Source organism: Mirounga leonina, unplaced genomic scaffold (genome assembly GCF_011800145.1).
Source record: "Mirounga leonina isolate KUSES-001 unplaced genomic scaffold, KU_Mleo_1.0 Mir_125, whole genome shotgun sequence".
NCBI lineage: Eukaryota > Metazoa > Chordata > Mammalia > Carnivora > Phocidae > Mirounga > Mirounga leonina.
The window spans coordinates 59001657-59024447 of record NW_023270305.1 but is presented as its reverse complement, the minus strand read 5'-3'; the positions used below and the strand labels follow the sequence as shown (position 1 = coordinate 59024447).

The window sequence follows — 22791 nt, the reverse complement described above, 5'->3', positions numbered from 1 at the left end:
TGACAGTTTAAATTTTGTTTTCAGCAATCTGAGCCTGTCACTCAAAGCTTGGAGTGACCTTGGGATGTATGCACATGCATAGAGAGAATTAGAGGGTGCCCTCTTCCAGCTATCTCTTCTCCAGAATTCCCCTCACACTCTCTGTCCCATAAGGTTCAATTTACCTGATTCTTCAGGCCCTAAAAACTTAATTTTAAGGTGTTTCAGGGTTAACAGGGCACAGTGTCATATGGTTTAATTCAAACTATACTTAGAAGCTGATGAGGCATGAGCTTAGCTGCTCTTCCTCCAAAAGATAAAACGAAGGCCAGAAAAGACTATCATATTGGACAAACACATATACAAACTATCTAAAACCACTATGTTCTAATATAATATTTTTAAAAGTTCAATTCTGACCTAATAATAAAATATAATAGAGTTAGATACATATAAAGAAAGACAACTGAAACAACGGAAGTCATCAATGCAGCCTTACTGAAGAAAAACTAGAAGTGTTTAGAAAGAAAACTTGAAGGAGTACACAACAAACTACTATGAAATCATGGAAGTAATGCATCGAGTAGGTCCCAGATACTCAGATTCACCAAATCCCCAAATATTCAGACTACAATATATACTTGGAAGCTTGCATTCTGAATAAATAAAATGAACTACTATTTTACACAGAAATGTTAAAAAATGGTAAACTGAAAAGCTTAGAAAATAAATTTTTGATAGATATTTCAATTAAATAGTGGAGAGCTGTCCATAACAGTGAATTCAAGAGAGCCAATGACATTTAGGGTATGCCTACAACCTCTTCTGTATCAATAAAAACAAGAGTGTCCATCTGCACAACTTATTCCATTGATGGATGGACCCTACATATTATTCAGTATGGTTTTTCTTGCACATGGCCTTATTCTTACTATCTATTTTAAAAACCTTAGGAATCTTACAGACAAGGACTGGCCAGAAGCTAATAAAACAGCAGTAATTCTTCATTTATTCTACTTCACAGGATCATAGAAGATTAGCAGAACAAATATTTTAAGACTTTTTAATTACTCTGACTCACATAAAGAAATGCCACATACTGAATACATTAAAAGTACAATAATATTTACAAAACTAAAGTTTCATTTTTAGGCTAAGAACAAGTCTTATAAATTTCAAATGGTAAAATACCTGAAACACAATCAATGCCTTACTTGATAAAGTCATTTTGAATTCTTTTTTCATCCCCCAGCTCTACTAAAGTATAATTGACAAATAAGATTTTCAGTTATTTAAAAATATACAACATAATCCCATAAATATACACACTGTGAAAGGATTTCCCCCCACAGAATTAACACATTCATCACATCGCATATTTACCATTTTCTTTTTTTAGCAAATTTCAATTATACAATACAGTGTTATCAACTATAGTCATCATGTTATACATTAGATCCTCAGGCCTTATTCATCATATAACTGAATGTTTTAATTTTTGAATTGTTTTGAAAACCAAGAATTAGCAGAGAACTCCTGCATTTACTTTATTTTTTTTAATATTTTATTTTTAAGTAGTCTCTACACCCAACGTCAGGCTTAAACCCACAACCCTGAGATGGAGAGTTGCATGTTCCACCAACTGAGCCAGCCAGGCGCCCCACCCTGCGTTTACTTTAATACACTGAAAGTATTCTCTAAAGTGGCCACAATGAAAACATAATCCAGATCCAAAAAGAGAAGAGAAAAAAATCTTGCATTATCACTTCATTTTTACTGCACTTTGATGGAACAAGGTACATCATAGAGGGTTATTTGTTAAGTCAACAATTTAGCACTATGAGATAATAAGTCTCACCATAAAAGGAAATCACTTGGAAATACATCTCCATATAGCAAAAAAGAATAAAAATACAGCAAATATACATACTCCTTTTGGAAAGCCATACACATGGGAGAACTGAATCCAAAGACAAGGCACATCTGGGCATCTGGGCTGTAGCCATGCTGAAGTAACATTTCTAGGCACTCTTCATGCCCTCCAAACACTGCTGAGTAAACGGGACTCACTTTGTCTGGCCCAGTGTCACAAACCCGGTTGGTAAGTGGTATTAACAAATCCAAGATTCTGTAACCACACAAATTCAGGAGCATTTAATGTTTTTATACGTACATGAGTGCAGGCAACATTTCTACAGCACATATTTTAAGAGTCACCTGACTGATTTAAAGTCTTTCTGTCTTCTACCTACATTAAATTATTACAGGCTGTACACTCCAAAATGTTACCCTTACTATTGTTGCTTTATACAAAGGTCCTTACTATATATCTAAAACAGACTTAAATAATATGACCATAAGTAAATAGGGAACAGGTTATCCTTATTTTTTCTTTTTTTTCTTTTTTTCTTTTTTTTTAAGATTTTATTTATTTATTTGACAGAGAAAGACACAGTGAGAGAGGGAACACAAGCAGGGGGAGTGGGAGAGGGAGAAGCAGACTCCCTGCCGAGCAGGGAGCCCGATGCGGGACTCGATCCAGGGACTCCAGGATCATGACCTGAGCCGAAGGCAGTCGCTTAACCAACTGAGCCACCCAGGCGCCCCTTATTTTTTCACTATTTACTTTGCCACCCCATCACCCTACTCCCCCCCAATTCAAATTTTCTGTTAGATATTTTAGCATCTAACAATTTAAAACTTCATTACACCAGATATAAACTTATATCAAGAAAATAAATAATTTCTCTTTTTTTAAATAAACTTCCCTTTTTTTAATAAACTGAAGTCTTATTTTTCTAATTATTAAGAATTTTTAAGGATGGTGAGTGTCATGAAATGAATAGTATTTTCATGACAAAGAAATAAGAATTTCTTTTCTTTTTTAAAAGATTTTATTTATTTATTTGACAGAGAGAGCACAAGCAGGGGGAGAAGCAGAGGAAGAGGGAGAAGCAGACTTCCCGCTGAGCAGGCAGCCCGATGCGGGGCTTGATCCCAGGACCCTGAAATCATGACCTGAGCCGAAGGCAGATGCTTAATGACTGAGACACCTAGGTGCCCCAAGAATTTCTTTTTTTTTATTTTTAAGATTTTATTTATTTGAGAGAGAGAACAAGCAAATGAGCAAGCAAGGTGGGGAGGAGGGATTGGGCACAAGCAAGGGGAGGAAGAGGAGCAGAAGGAGAGGGAGAAGCAGACACCCTGCTAACAGGGAGCCCAATGTGGAGCTCCATCCCAGGACCCTAAGATCATGACCTGAGCCAAAAGCAGATGCTTAACCGACTGAGCCATCCAGGTGCCCGAAGAAATAAGAATTTCTGCTAAAATATTCTATTCTCTGAAAAGAATATAAGCTCTTTAAACACTAAGGCAGATTTATAAAGAAACTGGTTGCTAAGTAGAGGAACTTCTAAAGAAAATCATTAAAACCTAAGTTCTTAGATTATTTGTAAACTTACCTCCAGATTCAGCTGGAAAGAAAGAACTAGTCTATTCTTCTAAAATTAAAAATAAAACTGTAGAGATAAGGCCAGCCATGAAATCCCCCCTCTTTCTGGGAAAAGAAAGGCAGGGCTACTCCAAAGCTACTTTCCTTTTGTAAGGTAGGCTTAAGATGTTAACATTTAAGTAGAACTTAAACTCACAGAAAGGGTTACATTAGAAGTAGTCTATGGAAGAAATTGTAATGACAAACAGAATTCCCAAAATTGAGGACAAATCCCAATAGGGTTTTGGTATCAATTTAAAGCTCCCAGTATAATTGTGGTTTTTTTATGTTATTATTTATTTGAGAGAGAGAGAGAGAGAGAGTGCACAAGCAGGGGGAGGGACAGAGAGAGAGGGAGAGGCAGGCTCCCCACTGAGAAGGGAGCCCAATGCGGGACTCGATCCCAGGACCCTGGGATCATGACCTGAGCCGAAGGCAGCCGCTTAACCAAATGAGCCACCCAGGCGCCCTGCTCCCAGTATAACTGTACCTAACACTTATGTTTAAATACACAATCAAGAATTTTAAGGGCGCCTGCTTCTCCCTCTCCCACTCCCCCTGCTTGTGTTCCCTCTCTCGCAGTGTCTCTCTCTGTCAAATAAATAAATAAAATCTTTAAAAAAAAAAAAAAAGAATTTTAAGAAAAATTCCAGATCTTAAAACCTAAGTATTCTGTTAAAATAAATAACCTGTTTAATGTCCCTTAATAAATATGTTTAACTTTTAAAAATGGGTTGGAAAAATTATAAAAGATGCAAAAATACATAAAATATCTTTGAGGAAATAGTAAAATACCATGCCACCTAGTGGCATAATGACCAAATTACAGAATTTGTTTTCCTACCATGTAATCACACTAAAGTAATGGCAATTTCAATACTACTTTTTAAATTAAATAATAGTAACAACAACTATAAAACTATTATTTTAGAATTACAACTCTAAAGACTTTAAACGTATATTTTTTAATACTATTCATTGCCAATTTATGTTAAGATGGGCTACCATATTCTCATAGGTATAACCAGGTTATTAGCTTCTAAGATTCCTGGAAGCCCCAATTTCAGGGAGTTCCAACTTTCTCTAAGTCTTCCTCTCTCTAGAAAATAGCAAATATTTCATAAGAACTTTTGGCTAAGGAAGAAGAGTAACAAGCAGAGAAAAGTACCAAGCTGGACTTGAGATTAGATAAAGAGAAGTCTAGTCAAAGGGTTCAAGACGGGGAGAACTACCCAGCCCACACAAAAGAAAGACTCGACCCAAAAGGAGTCACAAATTCAAAAGCTTTCTGGGGTCAGGGAGGTATCATAAATAAGTTGAATAAGGTCATCAGATCGCTAACTAAAGACACCTGGGATAAAACCAGAGCCGAGCAGAAGAGCATGGCCACAACTTGAGAAATCAGAGGAAAGACTTTAACACCCTGAGGATGCCCCAGAATTCTGTCTCTAGCCACTCTGCACACGAGGAAAGTGCAAGACTAAGAGGAGCTCAGGATGGCACGGGACAGATATGGGAATGGATCTAGTCATATAGTAGGTTGGCAAAGAAGGGAATACCAAGGATTCTGCCTAGAGATGAAGGGTCTGGCCCAGAAGATTTATTCCTTATTACTTTTTGATTATGAGACTATTTTTATTTTCTGTTTTAATACTTACTTTGTATGGCCCATTTGTGCAGCTGCATGAATAGGTAACTGCCAAGTGTCCTCATTACAGTAAAGATCAGGATCTGCTCCACTGGATAACAAAAGCTCCACACATTCTGTGTGGCCCTCTTGAGCAGCAATGAACAAGGGAGTAGCTTTGTCCAATGCTTGACAATTGACATTTGCACCTAATACAAAATACAACATTTAACAGACAATCCTAATTTATGGGGGAAAAAAAGGTGATGATTAACATAAATTTCAAAACAGCTGTCTTAAAAGGGCTTTATAGTACAATAGTTTTTCCAACCCCAGTGGATATTGTCGTATAAACATACTGATTTTCCCCATTTGTTGGTAATCATTTAAATTGTTTCCGCTCTTATGTTAACAAGGAAACAAGTGATTAGTACCTTAGAATTCATTTTTAAGCTAAAACAAAAATCTTATTCAATGAAGGATTCATTTCATTCCAATCTGTCCTCTAGCAAGCACTCTGTGGGCCCAATAAGTAATCACTGAAAAATGAAAAATGCAAACCAACAAATATGGAATGTCTGATTATTACAGAAAAATATAAGAAAAACCTAAATCATAAGAATTTATAGATGCCATTAATCAATTCAGGCTGAGATTTATGAAAAAAAAAACTAGGGATGCCTGGGTGGCTCGGTCTGTTAAGTGTCTGCCTTCAGCTCAGGTCATGATCTCAGCGCCCTGGGATCGAGTTCTTCATTGGGCTCCTTGTTCAGTGGTGCCTGGTTCTCCCTCTGTCTGCCGCTCCCCCTGCTTGCGCGCGCTCTCTCTCTCTCTGACAAATAAATAAATAAAATCTTTTAAAAAAAAAAGCTAATGTTGACCATACTCTTCATTAAGTCCCTTTTCTTCAGGACCACTGCACGATAAAACCTTATAATGAAAGGGAAAATGTCTATTTAAATGGGTTTCTGAGCTGATTTTTTTTAAAGAACAAAAACTAATCAATTATTTAAATTCCAGCGCATCAAGATGTAAAGAAGCGGAAAGTGACCTCACTTTTTGTGAAGGTTTTAAAATATCCCCCAATTTTTCTCATTGACAAATAGTGTGTTAAGTATGCTAAGTATGGTGTTACTACATGACTGTAAGAATGTTTAAATTTCTGGAATATGTCTCAGTGGAAAAGTCATCTTCATCACAAGGAAAAAAACTACCTCTTTGAAAGGATGTTCCATAAATGCACCTGGAATAAACCATAGCCCCGACTTAGGCAAAAACTTAAGCAAAACACAAATAGTAAGTTAATAGTAAGGGTGCATGGAACTTCAGAAACTCCAACTGGACACTCAACACATCCAGGCAAGTAGAATGTTCTTGACTTATACAAGGTGGATGCTTCATCTACAGTCAGCCTCAGAAAGAAGGGAACACTAATTACTGAGAAAAGACTAAGTCAAGAAAAGAAATCTACTTAACTTTCCTTTTTAAGCAGTATTTCATTTTGATTGATAATTTCAAAGTATCAAAAAGAATAAGGAACCAGGCCCCATAAAATTACAGGTAGAGAAATCAGAAAAATGACAAGATAATTCACTGAAAGGAAAATCATTTTAATAAGTTAGAAACATACATAGCTACATTATAAACATAGCTACATACCTTTCCAATTTGCTGTTCATAACTTCAGAGAGGAGAGGGGAAAAAAGGAACAAAGCAAAACAAAACAGGTGCCTAGCATTCTGGGAGACTAGGCATGAGGAAATAGTCATTAAGGTGCAGTTTAATCCATTTTATTCTTTTTTTTTTTTAAAGATTTTATTTATTTGACAGAGAGAGAGCACAGGTAGGCAGAGCGGCAGGCAGAGGGAATGGGAGAAGCAGGCTCCCCACCAAGCAAGGAGCCTGACGCAGGGCTCAATCCCAGAACCCTGGGATCATGACATGAGCCAAAGGCAGACACATAACCAACTGAGCCACCCAGGCGGCCCCATAACCCATTTTACTCTAAATATTAGTTACACACTAATAACTGGAACTTACAGGACTGGAAGCCATAAGATGAATTAGGACAGCCTCAGGAAGGTACAACATAAAAGAGCAAGAGAGGTCATACATGAGAAGACCTGCTTCAAAGCCCTGATTCTGCCAGTAAATATTTTCTAGACCTTTGGCAAGGCACTTAAACACTCAGGGCCTGGGATTCTCAATCTAAAAAAATACATGTTTAAATAAGTGATTTTGGAGATTTCCTCTCAACTCTAAGATTTACAGACTCAATATTTGTAACAGATATCTTAATTTGGCACTTAATATTTTCTTTGCTACATACTTCAACTTGAGCATTTGAAGGTTTGTAAGGAGAAAGCAGAAATAAGAAAATATATGCTTTGCTGTCTAAATAAACTTTGTTTTGTATACTTGGAGGTAACTTTTTTTTTTTAAGTAGGCTCCACATCTGCAACACCTATCTTGGGCTCATGACCCTGAGATCAAGACGTGAGCTGAGATCAAGTCAAGACGCTTAACCAACTGAGTCACCCAGGTGCCTCCTGGAGGTAATTTATTAAAAACCTAAGTATTATAGACATAAATAAAAAGCCTAGGTATTAAAAAAAATTTTTTTTTTTTACCTGGTGGCAATCTGATATATTTCCCTTTGGCTCTTAACTATCCATGCTTCATCAGGTTAGTACTGTGAGTCCATACACAGTGTTTGGAGGAATTTAAAAGCCCTTATATAACAAGCATTTCTGGTCACAGAAATGTCACACAGCATAAGAATGTCACCTCAACACCATCTTCTCCAGAAATGCTGAATGTATAATAATTGTCACAGAGAAACCTTTAGCAGGTTTATGTTGCTATTAACATAATAAAGTGTAAACATGCTTTCAAATAAACCTATTTAAATAATCACACAAGGGTGCCTGGGTGGCTCAGTTGGTTGGGCGACTGCCTTCAGCTCAGGTCATGATCCTGGAGTCCCAGGATTGAGTCCCACATCAGGCTCCCTGCTCAGCAGGGAGTCTGCTTCTCCCTCTGACTCTCCCCCCTCTCATGTGCTCTCTCTCTCATTCTCTCTCTCAAATAAATAAATAAAATCTTTAAAAATAAATAAATAAATAATCACACAATTTATCAAAACATACAACTCAAAGGCTTAATATACAAAATAGCTATCTAATAAATTAATTAAGCTTATATAGTCTCTTGCCCTAGAAAGTTGGAACTGTTCAGGTCCCCATAAGCAAGAACAGACCCATCATTCAACTTGCCAATAAAACTGCTTTAGTGATAGATCATTATGTTCCTCTTCAGATATATTAGTAGCTGTGCATCACACTACGTTAGTAATAGACAGTTAGTAACCAGGCTTATAAATCAACTTGCATGTACTCTTATTTACCACTAACATAAAACCATAAATTTCACAACCTGATTTATATCTGGTCAAGAATTATACTTCCTAGGAAGATAACACAGTTAAAACTCAAGATCTTAACAGTGCAAAGGCTAATGGATTAATCTTACCTGATGAAATAAGTATGTTCAAGCTTTCTAGCTTGCCATACTGAGCAGCCACAAATAAAGGTGTGATTCCAAAGTCATCCTGGCATTCCTTGTTTGCCCCTTTTTTAAGAAGCAATTTTATGATCTCAGCATTTTCCTAAAGCACAGATTCACATTTTAAATAGGAGAAAACAAAGACAATAGAAGGTATCTCTTTTCTTATTGTTGTATTTTGGGGTTTTTTCAACCTCACTAAAGGAAAACTTTTTTAAGTGTACTGTTCAATGAGAAGGAAGTATTAAACAATCAGATTATTCTATACCTTTAGCTAGCCCATTAAACATAAACAGATGAAACACTGATCTCTAAGAATCATAATCCTTTTAAAGCCTGCAAACTAGTTTGCTAGCCCAAGCACTAAGGAGTTACCAGTTTCTAAACACACTGCTATAAATAAAATAAGCCATTGCTCCTTATCAATTCATATCCCAAATATTCTGATGGTCTCTTAACTCTGCTATCAACATATGAAAAACTTAGATAAACCCTGAAGCCCAAAGCTGCTGGAACTACCAGAGCAGCTGGCTTATTCAGAATGATCATTAGCATTTAGACTGCCTTTTCTGTACTGCACTAACCATCATAAATCACAGGCAACTAGGAAGCAAAAACTGTATAGAACTGTCATTTTAAAAGGGTAAAACACATAATTTACATGGAAATGAAATAATAAATTCAGAGGTTACCTGAAAAGTAGCCTGGTGCAAAGCGTTCCATCCACACATAGAATGGGATCCATTAACATTTGCTCCATGTCGAAGCAACAGCCTTAACACATCTATCTGTCCATTTTCAACAGCTGCAATACAGCAGTCAAAACAATTATTGTCAGTACAAAGGCATGTTTGCAGCAATGGACACTTTGGAGATGTTCTCATCACTTATTCACCCTGGAACTCACAATGCTCTGATCATTCCTATCAAGAAATCAAAACACATATTCCCTATGCAATCCCAAAACATTCATCACAATTGTCTTAGCCCAGACCTATTAACATATACTATCCTATCTGTTCAAAATTATTTTCAATCCTATTCAAAAGATACAGACGAGGGGGTATAGCTCAGGGGTAGAGCATTTGACTGCAAAAGATACAGACGAAATGGAAACAAGAGGCAAACACTTATTCCCTCTGCTAATGAAGACAATGTTTCTGTGGTGTTAAAAATGCAATTGGGAGAGAGACAAGTTTGAATAAGTCAGAAGAAACAGCACCAGGCTGAAGAAACAGTCTCGAAAGGATTGAAAGGTTTCTATTATTACCATCTGACCACAAATGACAATAGTCACTGACGACCCAAAAAAGCAACACTGCAAGTTTTGCATTGTAGATATTTTCTGCCATCATAGACAACAATCATTGTTAAAATGACGTTTTTGTATCAATCAATGAAAATATGGTAAAACTCTGCTTATTTGAAAAGGAGACTCCAGGTAACCTAAAGGGTATTATTAAAGAACTGCATATGACTTAACTACAGTAACTGAAACTAACAGCTCCCAAGATGCTGCTAACATAGATCCTTTAGAGTTCGCATGCCCGTAGATACCTAAAAATCCCTTACCCTTTTTACGAATTTCACCAAATTATTCTACTTTCTTTTACGTATCTAATTTAACATGAGCCCAAGATAGGTGTCGCCTGATGTCAGGTAAATATAACAATTTGTAAATCCTACTTTGTGAGGAAGAACATAAGTATGATGTTACTAAGTTGATACAACACACAAGTGGGACCAAACTTCCCAGAATGTTATCTACCACAAAATTGTGCATTGAAGGTGGCACTGGTTCTGGAGGAGTTAATGAAAAAAAACGGAACACGAGAACAAAGGTATATAGTACTTACTGAAGTAAATACACACACAAATACACCATTAGCAAATCAGGTACACTGTGAATGATGTAGGTGTGAGGTTACTGTGATGACTTTTGGAATTATAAGTTTGGGGAAATATCAGTTATCTATTAGAAAGAGGACAGATGTGTATAAGAAGGTCTGACTTCATGTGCTTGGTAATGAGAAAGGAGGTTTGAAAAACAAGTATTTTTTATTTTATTTATTTTATATATTTATTCCTTCTACTATAGTTGCAGGTAGGAAGTGAAAATCAACAACTCTCAGTCAAAAATTAGAAAGGCACTAGACTTTTAAATGAAGGGTCACACATGAAAAATGCTAGCATACATAAAACAATAGGAAAGATAAAATATTTAGAAGTAGAAAACAAGAAATGATACATGTACTCATTATCAAAGATAAATGTCACTGATATTCTATTAATTTTGTATATTGAATTTATACCAAAGCTTAGTTCCCCCATAAGGACTGTCAGAAGTTCTATAGTCAAGAATTCTCTTATTCGGGCGCCTGGGTGGCTCAGTCGGTTAAGCAACTGCCTTCGGCTCAGGTCATGATCCCAGGGTCCTGGGATTGAGTCCCGCATCAGGCTCCCTGCTCTGCGTGGAGCCTGCTCCTCCCTCTCCCACTCCCCCTGCTTGTGTTCCCTCTCTTGCTGTGTCTCTCTCTGTCAAATGAATAAATAAAATCTTAAAAAATAATAATAAATTTAAAAAAAAAGAATTCTCTTATTCAGGGAGGTTTCAGAAATGTGGTGGTTCAGAAACCACCACGGTTGAGATAGCACCGCTGTAATAGAAGTTTAACATATCTTATTTCTAAGTTAACGTTCAAGGGCATTTTACCAAAGAAAAACACAACAGCTTTTCAAGCTATTTTTTCTATAATCAATTTAAAATCAATCTAATTTGGGGTGGAGGTCATAAGAGAAAAGGAAGAAAATCTGTTTCATATCAAATTCATACATCATTATCAGTGATTGCTGGCAAAATCATTCTATAGCCAGACCCTGAGTTGAAGATTATCAGGCTGTCAGCAGTGATATCTGAAGCAGGGTAAAGATGTTTGTTTTTCATGAGTTAGGCTGACCTTATAAAAATGAAAGTCGAAAAAATTTGTTTTGATTATTAAATACACTATAGTAGAGAGACAGAAAAATTGTTTTTAACATCATAAATACATTAAGATATATGATATCTGCATCTCTAGTGAAAACATTTCCCAATGGCAAAACAGTGAAACCAATACATGAGCAGATAAACAGCATTTTTATAGCTCTCACTAATTATTTAAATATAAAGCAAATTTAATGGTTAATAATTAAGAAACAATGGTTCAGAAAAGTGTACTTAGAGCTTACATCTACTACCAAAAGCCTCTCCTTTGGAAAAGGTGGATTAATTTATTTTTCCTTATATAACAAGTTACCAAATTGAGGAGGTAGGGTGCAGTATGATATGAATGTGTGTTATGCTTCAATACAAGTTTATTTTAAAAAAAGAGAAAAGAACCAGACTTGAACTTCCTGTTTGCTGGCCTCTTAATCCACTAAGAAAGTATGCTCCTTGAGGAAAGAAACTGTGCCTCCTTCTGCTTGTATGCTTTGTGCCAAATGCAGATAGAAGACAGGAAATAAATAATCGTTGTCTGGATGAATGGGAAAAAAAAAAACATCTAAAAAGAAGTAAAATTTTCACTTTTTAAGAACACATCCCCTTTCCAAACTAAAAAGGCTTCAGAATTAGACTTCTGGATAGGACAACATAACTAGAACTAAACTAGCCTTCCCACCATCAATTATTGCACAAGTGAACAAATATGTAAGGCAACTTTTTCTGGCATTAAATAGGCAGAACATTGTGATTCCCGAGAGAAGGGAAACACATGAGGTAAGCCCCGTGACCACCTCAGCTCTCTGCCAGGCAACATTTATTAATTATGGTGCTTTGAGCTAAAGTCCAAGCAGGGCAAGGGTAAGGTTGAGGAAAAGGTACTCCAAGAAAGTAAACAGCCCAAGCAGAGGATAGCAGTCCACTAAGGAAGCAGAGATTAGAGTTTAAGTAGTTGACATCTGTGGTGGAAGGCCCCAGAGAAAAGAGATCTGTGCAGAGAGGTCCTGGTGTGGAAGTTCTCTAAGAATCCTTGCCTGAGTCTGGGCTGCACATGCCAAAGGCAAGACGAAGCTTACTGGAGAACTGCTAAAGGATTAAGAATGGAATAAGGGGAGCCTAGGTGGCTCAGTCTTCAGGTTAAGCATCTGCCTCTGGCTCAGGTCATGATCCCAGAGTCCTGGGATCGAGCCCCATCAGGCTCCCTGCTTGACAGGGAGCCTGCTTCTCCCTCTTCCCCGCTTGTACTCTCTCTCACTCTCTCTCTCAAATAAATAAAAACTTAAAAGAAAAAAAAAGAATGGAACAGAGATAACTAGAGGTCAAACAGTGCTGAGGACAATGGAAATCCTAGGAGTTCTGGTCAGTCACAGGGGTGAAACAATAAGATACCTCATTAACACTTTGGGCATCCAGCTAAAATACCCAAAAGACCAAGCCCTGGGAGTAAAAACCATATCTGAGAGTAACATCTACTCTAGATCTGCTCTAATGAGGCCTAAAATAAGTCCTGCAAGATGGGGAAGGGGGCAGAGGTTGGGAGGTGAGAGTCCTGCCAAATTAGACACACTCGGGAAACACCTTAAGCTCTCCACAGATACAGTCTAACAAAGCATAAGACCAAACCTAAACAAGCTGTAGGTGATATGTCAGTAAATGAATTATTAGAAAAAAAACATATCAACGTTTCTCATATGAAGATAACAGAACTCAAATCTTTCTAACATACTATCCACCATGTCCAGTATACAAGTCAGAAAGCAGTCACCAGAAACTGACCCCAAGATGGCCCGGATGTTGGAATTAACAGATGAAATAAAGCAACTAGTATAAACATGTTTTAAAAATTTAAGGGAAATATGTTCAAAGACTTTACTTTTAAAATATATGGTATATAGAAAGGTATACACAGAGAATCTCAGCAGAAAAATGAAATTATTAAGAAAAAAAAAAAAAAAAAAGAAATTCCAGAACTGAAAAAAAGAAATGGATGGGCTTTTAAAAGAAGATTAGAGAAAGGAGAAGAGTCAGTGAACTTGAAGACATCAATATAAATCATCCAGGGGCAGCTGGGTGGCTCAGTCGTTAAGCGTCTGCCTTCGGCTCAGGTCATGATCCCAGGACCCTGGGATGGAGCCCTGCCATCAGGCTCCCTGCTCAGCAGGAGGCCTGCTTCTCCCTCTTCCACCCCTCTGCTTGTGTTCCCTCTCTCACTGTGTCTCTCTCTGTCAAATAAATAAATAAATAAATCTTTAAAAATATATATATATAAATCATCCAATCTAAAGAACTGAGAGAGCGGGGCGCCTGGCTGGCTTAGTCAGAAGAGTATGCAACTCTGGATCTTGGGGTGGTGAGTCTGAGCCTCATGTTGGGTACAGCAATTACTTAAATAAATAAAACTTTGAAAAAAACAAAGAAAGAACTGAGAGGAAAAAAAGACTGCAGGAAAATTAACTGTGCATCAGGAACCTGTGGGTCAACATCAGATAGCCCAATATACATGTAATTGAAAGTCCCAAAGGAGAAGAGAGTAAGAATGGGACAGAGAAAAATATATTTCAAGAAATAATGGCTGAAATTTTCCAAAATTTGATTTAAAAAACATAAAGAAAAGCCACATTGACTTACAGATCCCAGAAAATCAGCAAACCACAGTGCTTTAGAAGAAGTCACTATACTTCTTATGATTTCACATTATATGTAAATTAAGGATGATTATATGAACATACCGGACAGTTCCATGGAAGAATTCCATTATAGAAGGGGCTACAAACAACAAGCCACTGAAATCAACTTAACAGCTTAATAGTTTAATTTTTTTTCAGGGCTCCCACTTGCACTTAAAATCTACCATTTCATCATATCCTTCAAGACTCTGCGATAATAAATTAATTAATCCAGCCATTCAACAGTACCAGGGACTGTACCAAGCACAAGGGTTATATAGCAGTCAACTCAAGAGACAAGGTATTTGCCTTCATGGAACTTCCCTTTTAGTCAGAGAGATGGATAATAAACAAACACAGATAAATAAAATAAGTTCTCATGAAAATACTGTGAAAGAAATTAACAGAGTAAAATAATAGACAGTGACTGGGGATGAGTGTGCTACTTTAGAAAAGGAGATAGAGGTCATCTTTGAAACAAAGACAGCTAGCTGAAGAGAGAAATGAAAGATAAAAAGCAGTAAGTCACACAAAGAGATTGAGGAGGAGTAGTCCAAGCAGGAAACAGGAGTGTAAAGGCCATGAGGGAGCCAAGAGCTGGGTATGTTTGAGCAACAGCAAGATGGCCCCTATGGCTTAAGTGTAAGTCAGGGAGAGGAAATAAGGCCAAAGAGGTCTCAGGAAGAAGCCGTATTTTGTATGGCATAGTCAGAAGTTTTAATTAATTGGTTGACTGATTTGTTTGTTCATTTATTTATATTCAAGGAAAAAATTTTCAGCTGGAGCATCAATGGAAAACAGCTCTCTCTTCAGACTCACCTTGTGAGCCTCTCCCCCTCACTTTCCTGTGTTCTAGCCACACTCCTTTTGCCTTATTTCAATGGTTCATTCCATACTTTCAGAATGCAACAACTAAGAAAAATTTTCACTGACCAGCCCAACTAAAGCAGGTCCCCCTATTACTTTCTATCATATCATAATGTCCCATTCCTCTCTATCACTTATTAATAGATTGCAATTATAATTCACATGTATACCTTTTCATTATAAATTCCCCACCAGATTATAAACCTCACTCACTACTATATATCCCCAGCACTTAGCAAAGTGCCTGACTTTTAAAGCCACTCAGTAAATATAAGCTAGATGACAGAAAACAGAAGAGGATTTATACTGACTGGTCACTTCAAACATTAAGCACACCATCACAAATACTAAAAGAATAGAAATGAGCAGAGGGGAAAAAACGACTTGAGATTAACACTAAGCAGGATTCTCAAATTGACTAATCAGATCTTTGCTATTACACAGGAAAGATAAACCTACACATGATTGATGTTAAAATGGAAACAATAAGATTCAAGTAATAAAATCTAGAGAAGTATTTATTTGGAACTTATAAATTAAATGAGATATTCACATAATGAGTTCTTTTACTGCTATAATCAAAATTTAAACAATAACTTATAAACACATAAAAAGATCAACATCATTAATCATGAGTGAAATGCAAATCAGAACCATGAGATGCCACTTCACACCCATTAGGATGGCTATAATCAAAACGATGGACAAGTATTGACAAGGATATGGAGAAACTGAAACCATCATCCATTGCTGGTAGGAATGTAAAATGGTACAGCCACTTTATAAGTCCAGCAGTTCCTCAAAAACATAAACACAGGGTTATCACATGATCCAGCTATTCCACTCCTTGAAATTTCCACAGAACAAACCAGAAAACATATACCCATACAAAAACTTTTACACAAATGATTTTGGCAGGATTATTCATAATAGTCAAGAAGTAGAAACAACCCAAATGTTCATCAATTGAAGAATGGATAAACAAAAGGTGGTACAACCACACTACTGAATATTACTCAGCCATAAAAAGGAATAAAGTACTGATACATGCTACAACATGAACCTTAAAAACTTTATGCTAAATGAAAAGAGCCAGACATAAAAGGCCACATATTGTGTGATTACAGGAAATGTCGAGAATAAGCAATTCCATAGACACAACGGAGTTTCATAGTTGCCAGGGGCTGGGGGAAGGAGCGGGGAGTGACTGCTACCACATTCAGGGGCTCCTGTAACCGATGGTGTCTTTACGTTTTGTACTATCTTTCCGCCTATCTCTCTTTCAAGTCACAAGTGTTTCTATCAACATATTTCTTTTAAAACTTCGTGGATCTTCTGGGAATCTTCTTAGGGTTCTCTTTAATAGACAAAAACCACACTCACAAAGCTCTTTGAGATAAGCCCTTCTCTGCCCTGGGCTTCTGCTGAGGAGCAACACCCCAAGTTTCTTAAAGCCCCACTGTTTGAGTGTACCTATAAATCACACCCCAAAATCTTTAGAGGACCTTTCATCTGCCTGAATACTTCTATGGCACCACCTTTATCACACACAGATTTTGACAAAGTACTTTACAATCATATAGAAGACTTCACTTTGATACCATGTTTCCCTGGTGGTGCCCTGGATTTGGTATTTGCTTGTAAATCTTAATGTAAGTCTTCTTAGTTTAAGCCTTTTGCTCTTAGTGGAGGCTGAGAACTTTCAAAACTATGAAGTCCAGGCTCTTTGGTGTTTTAAAGTCTTTCTTTTAGTTGACCTCTCTTCTCTCACTTTTTTTCTCAAAGTGTTTTCTGGCTTACTCCACTGGAAAATCATCACCTTGAATATAGTTACCAGAACCCTTTGGCCCATCAGCATTAATTAAAATATGAACCATGGGACAGTGCGGGGCGGGGGCGGTGCACACTGATGGAACTTGTTAAGAGTGGTAAGAGGTGTTAGATTAACTGATTAGCAGTTTCTAAAGGAAAAATAAATTTAGATCCAAACTTTTCACCACACAATAATCAAAAAATAAAAATTTAAAAAACCAGAATTGCACATTTATCAGATTTTAGTAGAAAAACATTCTAGGGCGCCTGGGTGGCTCAGTCGTTAAGCATCTGCCTTCAGCTCAGGTCATGATCCCAGCGTCCTGGGATCGAGCCCCGCATCGGGCTCCCTGCTCCGTGGGAAGCCTGCTTCTCCCTCTCCCATTCCCCCTGCTTGTATTCCCTCTCTCGCTGTGTCTCTCTGTGTCAAATAAATAAATAAAATCTTAAAAAAAAAAAAAAAAACATTCTAAACCTTAATGCCATAGATACAATCACAAAGTAAAAGATAAAAGGATTTCAACAGATATATATACAATAGAATTTAAAAAGTAGTGAGGAAACAAGTGCTCAGGGAAATAATAATTTTCACCAAACATAAAAACGAGCTTAATAATATAAAGAATTCATAAAAATCAGTAAGGAAAACATGAAGACTCTTATAGATGAGTGACATGAATAAATTTATAAAAAATAAAGTACAAGAAATAAACAGATAATGGGAAAACATATAAACATGGTAATATTTCTTAAATTAGCAAATACGTTATGCAAATGGTGTCCTTGTGATGATTTACCAACTTTTCAGTGATTTAATAAGGTTAATATGAAAGTGTAATAAAATGTTTATTTTTTATTTACTAATCCTTCAATGAAAATTTGTTGTGTGGAAAAATTTCAGTTATTTTTTTTCAAACATGGAGTGACTAGTAATAAAAAGTCTAAATGTCTAATATTATGATATAATACCTTCAGTAGACTAAAATAATATCTAAAACTATAACTGTTAAGACAGTGTTGAAATGTAAAAAAAATGCTTATAGCAGATTAAGTGAAAAATGTAAATTGGAAAAATGTATGATGCATTTTATAAAATGTGAAGTGCTTCTTTAAAATTATAAAATATCTACATGAATTTCTGTATAAACTACATAAAATACCTACCCATAAGGAACTGCAGGGAATTCTTGAAGATACAAATGTGTAGGATAAGGGACAATTTTTTTTCTTCTTAAAATCTGCTATTGTTTACACAATAAAAAAAAAATAGAAAAAAATGAAATTTGTGATATCTATGCTGTTAATACAGACACCTCCTTTTCAGCATATATCTACTAGTCTGTCTCACTATTAACAATTTTTCCAAATAGATATCATATTTCAAAAATTTGTACAGTAGTATTTTGGAGATTGGCTTATTCCAAAGTCTACAAATTTTTCATCACAAGACAATACTTCTGCTGTTGGCCACAATCTTCAAGCTCACTTTAACATCTGCCTTTAAACAGAATTTCAGCCCAAAGAACAATTCAAAATTACATTTAAATACCCTAAGACAGAAATTCCTATATAATACCTGTGTGAGAACTCACTCTTTTTACAGCATTTCCCTATAATAAGATTTCAGATCCTGTGTTACAACCTAGAGTATAGAAGCATATAGAGAAGCCTACGGAATTAGTGAAGCAACACTGTAGGGCCAGACAGATGATTCAAATGTCTGGAACACAGTCCTGCTTCCTCATTATGATCAAAGAGATCTGCTGTGTGCAGAAAAAAACCAGACCTCTGAAGTCATCTTTCAGGGGACAAAAAAATATGTTTTTATCTATCCATTAGTTTGAGTTCTATAAACAACAAATAAATATATTCTACTGAGGGTCACAAACTGAACAGCTTATCAGTTAGATTCTATTTTATTTGGTCCACACAGTTTTATTTGGTTTTGTTCATTTGTTTTGTTTTATAGTTGAGGCAACATTCAGAAATTGGGAATTTTCACATTAAAAAATATATATATATCCATATTTGAAGTACCTTGCAATCTGACAACACTGGGCTGGAGCAAGTAGTGGCTGTCCCTTCACACTGGGCTTCACTTTCCTCAATAGTCCCTAACATTCTCTAGGCCTCAGCACTTATAATCCACCTGCTGGCCCCAGTAAGCCTCACTGTCCGATTTATTTTCTCCAGAATAATTACCTATGACCAATTTTATTGGTTTAAATAAACATGTTTACCTTTCGTCCTCCACAACTATATTGATCTTGTCAACCAACCTTACAAACATACACACTATTTTCCCATCCCAAAAAAAGGAGTCCAAAGTCCATAATCCTCTCTTTCCATGGTCACTACCTGTACAAACAGCTATTCATTTGCCAGGTTTTCCTCTACTTCAAAAAATACAACTGGGCCTGCAGGCAGAAGCTGTTAACACAGAACCTGTATGCTCTTTCGTGTCCTCCTATTTCCTGTCCAAGTTTTCAATGACTCTAAAGACATTTCCTTAGACTGTTTAATTAGTATCATTTGTTCATTTTCTCATGTCTCAGTAAGAGTAGGCTGCAGCTACTGACAATGACAAATCTTTAAAGACTTAAATTCCAAGACAACAAACTGCATACTTTCTGCCTGGCCGTATTGGGGCTACATACAGTCACTGACTTCACACTCAACAGTCACCAACGACTACAACTCAAATACTTTCCTCCCAATCCAACAACAACAAAAAAACCCTTACACTCATCAGTGTTTACAGATTTTCTGTACTTTTCCATGATCTAATCCCAGCAAAGTTTTGATTGGAAATTAATTTCTATTCACCTAAATTTGGAAAAGAATTTATAATTTAAGTGTATGTGTTTATTGTCATTGCCAGTCATATCCTAGAAGCCTATTAACATGTTTTACTGCAAAATACTTCAGCAATCAGGACTTCCTGGGTGGCTCAGTCATTAAGCGGCTGCCTTCGGCTCAGGTCATGATCCCAGGGTCCTGGGATCAGGTCCTGCATCGGACTCCCTGCTGAGTGGGGGGCCTGCTTCTCCCTCCGACTGCCACTCCCCTTGCTTGTGCTCTCATTCTCTCTCTCTCTCTCTCTCTCTCTGTTAAATAAATAAATAAATAAATAATCTTTAAAAAAAATACTTCAGCAACCTAATCATTATGGCAAGGCTGAAGAATTATTTAGTTTTGAAGGAATATTATTAATAAACCATGCCTACATATTTGTATGTAGTATAGGCACTAAACTAAAATTTATTTCTTTTCCTCAATAAGGTGGTAATACCAACTTCCTTTGATTTAGAAGCATTTCCATAATTGAAGTGATTCTGAGCAGAGAAACAGTGATTTGTGGATATCATCAAATAAAACTAATTTCTATGTGATACTAGGACAGCCATATACATGAAAAGTATCCTATAAGATATTTTGAAGAAGAGAAGAGGAAGAAAGGAAGGAGGAAGAGAAAGAAACTACTTCATGGGTGCAAATAACTAAGACCAGACACTTCAGCAGCATGGAACTATAAGTCTCCTTTTATTCTTGTAGTATCATACTCAGTATGTACTAACATCATAATATCTCTCAATCAGAATCTTCAAGTAACATGTGCTCACATGAGCATCAGTAACAATCTGTGCACAAGATGCTGTCTGGAGAATAAGGAAAATTAAGTCAACTCTTGCAAATATATAACATTCTTTTAGATTTATTTTATTTTTATTATTTATTCATGAGAAACAGAGAGAGGGACAGAGGGAGAGAGGCAGGCTCCATGCTCCAATACGGGACTCGATCCCAGGACCCCCGGATCACGACCTGAGCCGAAGGCAGACGCTTAACCAACTGAGCCACCCAGGCACCCTGTAACATTCTTTTAAAACACCATTAGCATTCTTGGAAGATGCTTAAGATTGTTAACTATTCATCCATCCAAGACTTTGTCCTAAAATCAATGAACAGGTAACAAACATTACATGAGGTAGAAATGATGAAACACTGTACTAAAAATAAAATAAAGGACAAATAAACTAATTACAATTCAGAGACCTTAACTGGATCCTGATTTCAACAATCTGAAAAATACACATAATCATATATATGACAATCAGGGAAATTCTAACACCAATTGGATGTTTGTTGATACTGATGAATTATTGTTATCTTTAAGAGCAATAATAACATTGTGATAGTTTTTTAAAGAAACATATTTATCCTTTGCAGATACATACACAAATATTTATGTGTTAAATTATATGATGAATGGGGTTTTCCCTCAAAATAATGAAGTGGAGACAGTGAGTAGAGCTATAAATGAAACAAGATTTGCCCTAAGTTGAAAACTACTGAAGTTCAGTGTTAGGTACATGGCAACTTATTTCATTTGTCTTTATATTTAAGAATGCCACAAATTTTGAAGAGAATTTCAAATGGGAATTCCAAAAACATTTTGCATATCTGAAATATTCTTAATGTGTATAAATGTGAATTTTTTAAAACATTATCAGAATAAAAATTTAACTGAACATTCTTACTTACTTAATAATATAATTTAAGGTTATATTTTACATATTAATTAAAAATTCTTTAAAACCTAAAGAAACAGAGAGGGAGAAGAGACAAGAAAGTAGATAATCTACAGCAGAATAATAACAGTAATTAGGACTGACCTCACCTTCATAATACTTTGTGCCTCTTACAGCACTTACTAAAGTGTGCCTTGAATTGTTATTTTAATAACCCCAATTAGATGGTAAACCCTTGATAGTAGGAACTAAGCCTAACAAAGAAGACAGAACCCTGATCATCACCTAATCAATTGAGGAAAACGAGGAAAATTCTGCTGCAACTTCTACCATCTCGCTAAAGCAAAGCTGACTGGCTAAACTGGTGATTCTCTACTCCTTCCCTTTCAACATGCTGTGGGACCCACCTAGTACTGCATGCTAGGGCAGAGGAGACAAATGCTTCAAAGACAGAAGAGCACTACTGCTCAGTTAAGGATGTATGATCAGCCAAACTCTCCAATACAGAACCACTAGCCACAAGTAGGTGTTTACATTTAAATTACTTAAATTATAAATCAAAACCACAATATCACCTCGCACCTGTCAGAATGGCTAAAATCAAAAATACAAGAAACAATAAGGTTGATGAGGATGTGAAGAAAAAGGAACCCTTGTGCACTGTTGGTGGGAATGCAAACTGGTGCAGCCACTGTGGAAGACAGTATAGAGGTTCCTCAAAAAATTTAAAATAGAATTACCATATAATTCAGTAACTCTACTACTGGGTATTTACCCAAAGAATACGAAAACAATAATTCAAAAAGTTATATGCACCCCTATGTTTATTACAGCATTATTTACAATAGCCAAATTATGGAAGCAACCTAAATGTCCATTGACAGATGAATGTATAAAGATGTGGTATACATGGGCGCCTGGGTGGCTCAGTTGGTTAAGCGACTGCCTTCGGCTCAGGTCATGATCCTGGAGTCCCGGGATCAAGTCCCGCATCGGGCTCCCTGCTCGGCAGGGAGTCTGCTTCGTCCTCTGACCCTATCCCCTCTCATGTGTTCTCTCTCTCATTCTCTCTCAAATAAATAAATAAAATCTTTAAAAAAAAAAAAAAAAAAGATGTGGTATACACATATATATATATAATGGGATATTATTCAGCCCTAAAAAAGAATGAAATCCTGCCATTTGCAACAGCATGGATGAATCTAGAGAGTATAATGCTAAGCAAAATAAGTCAGTAGAGAAAGACAAATACCACATGATTTCACTCATATGTG

At 36.4% G+C, this 22791-nt stretch overlaps 1 protein-coding gene across 7 annotated transcripts in view; it reads right to left on the bottom strand.

The window, feature by feature from the left end:
- The window catches only part of ASB3 (ankyrin repeat and SOCS box containing 3), a 112914-nt gene that overhangs the window by 32518 nt on the left and 57605 nt on the right, over positions 1-22791 (bottom strand). For all 7 annotated transcript variants that reach the window (XR_004678591.1, XR_004678592.1, XR_004678593.1 and 4 more), the window contains 4 exons: positions 9353-9465; positions 8628-8763; positions 5128-5305; positions 1910-2107 (listed from right to left, as the gene is read on the bottom strand). Coding sequence is in view for 4 of the 7 variants with exons in the window: in XM_035001573.1 (XP_034857464.1) it covers positions 1910-2107; positions 5128-5305; positions 8628-8763; positions 9353-9465 (625 nt within the window). In the remaining 3 variants the exon portion in view is untranslated. The remainder of the gene's footprint in view (positions 1-1909; positions 2108-5127; positions 5306-8627; positions 8764-9352; positions 9466-22791) is intronic.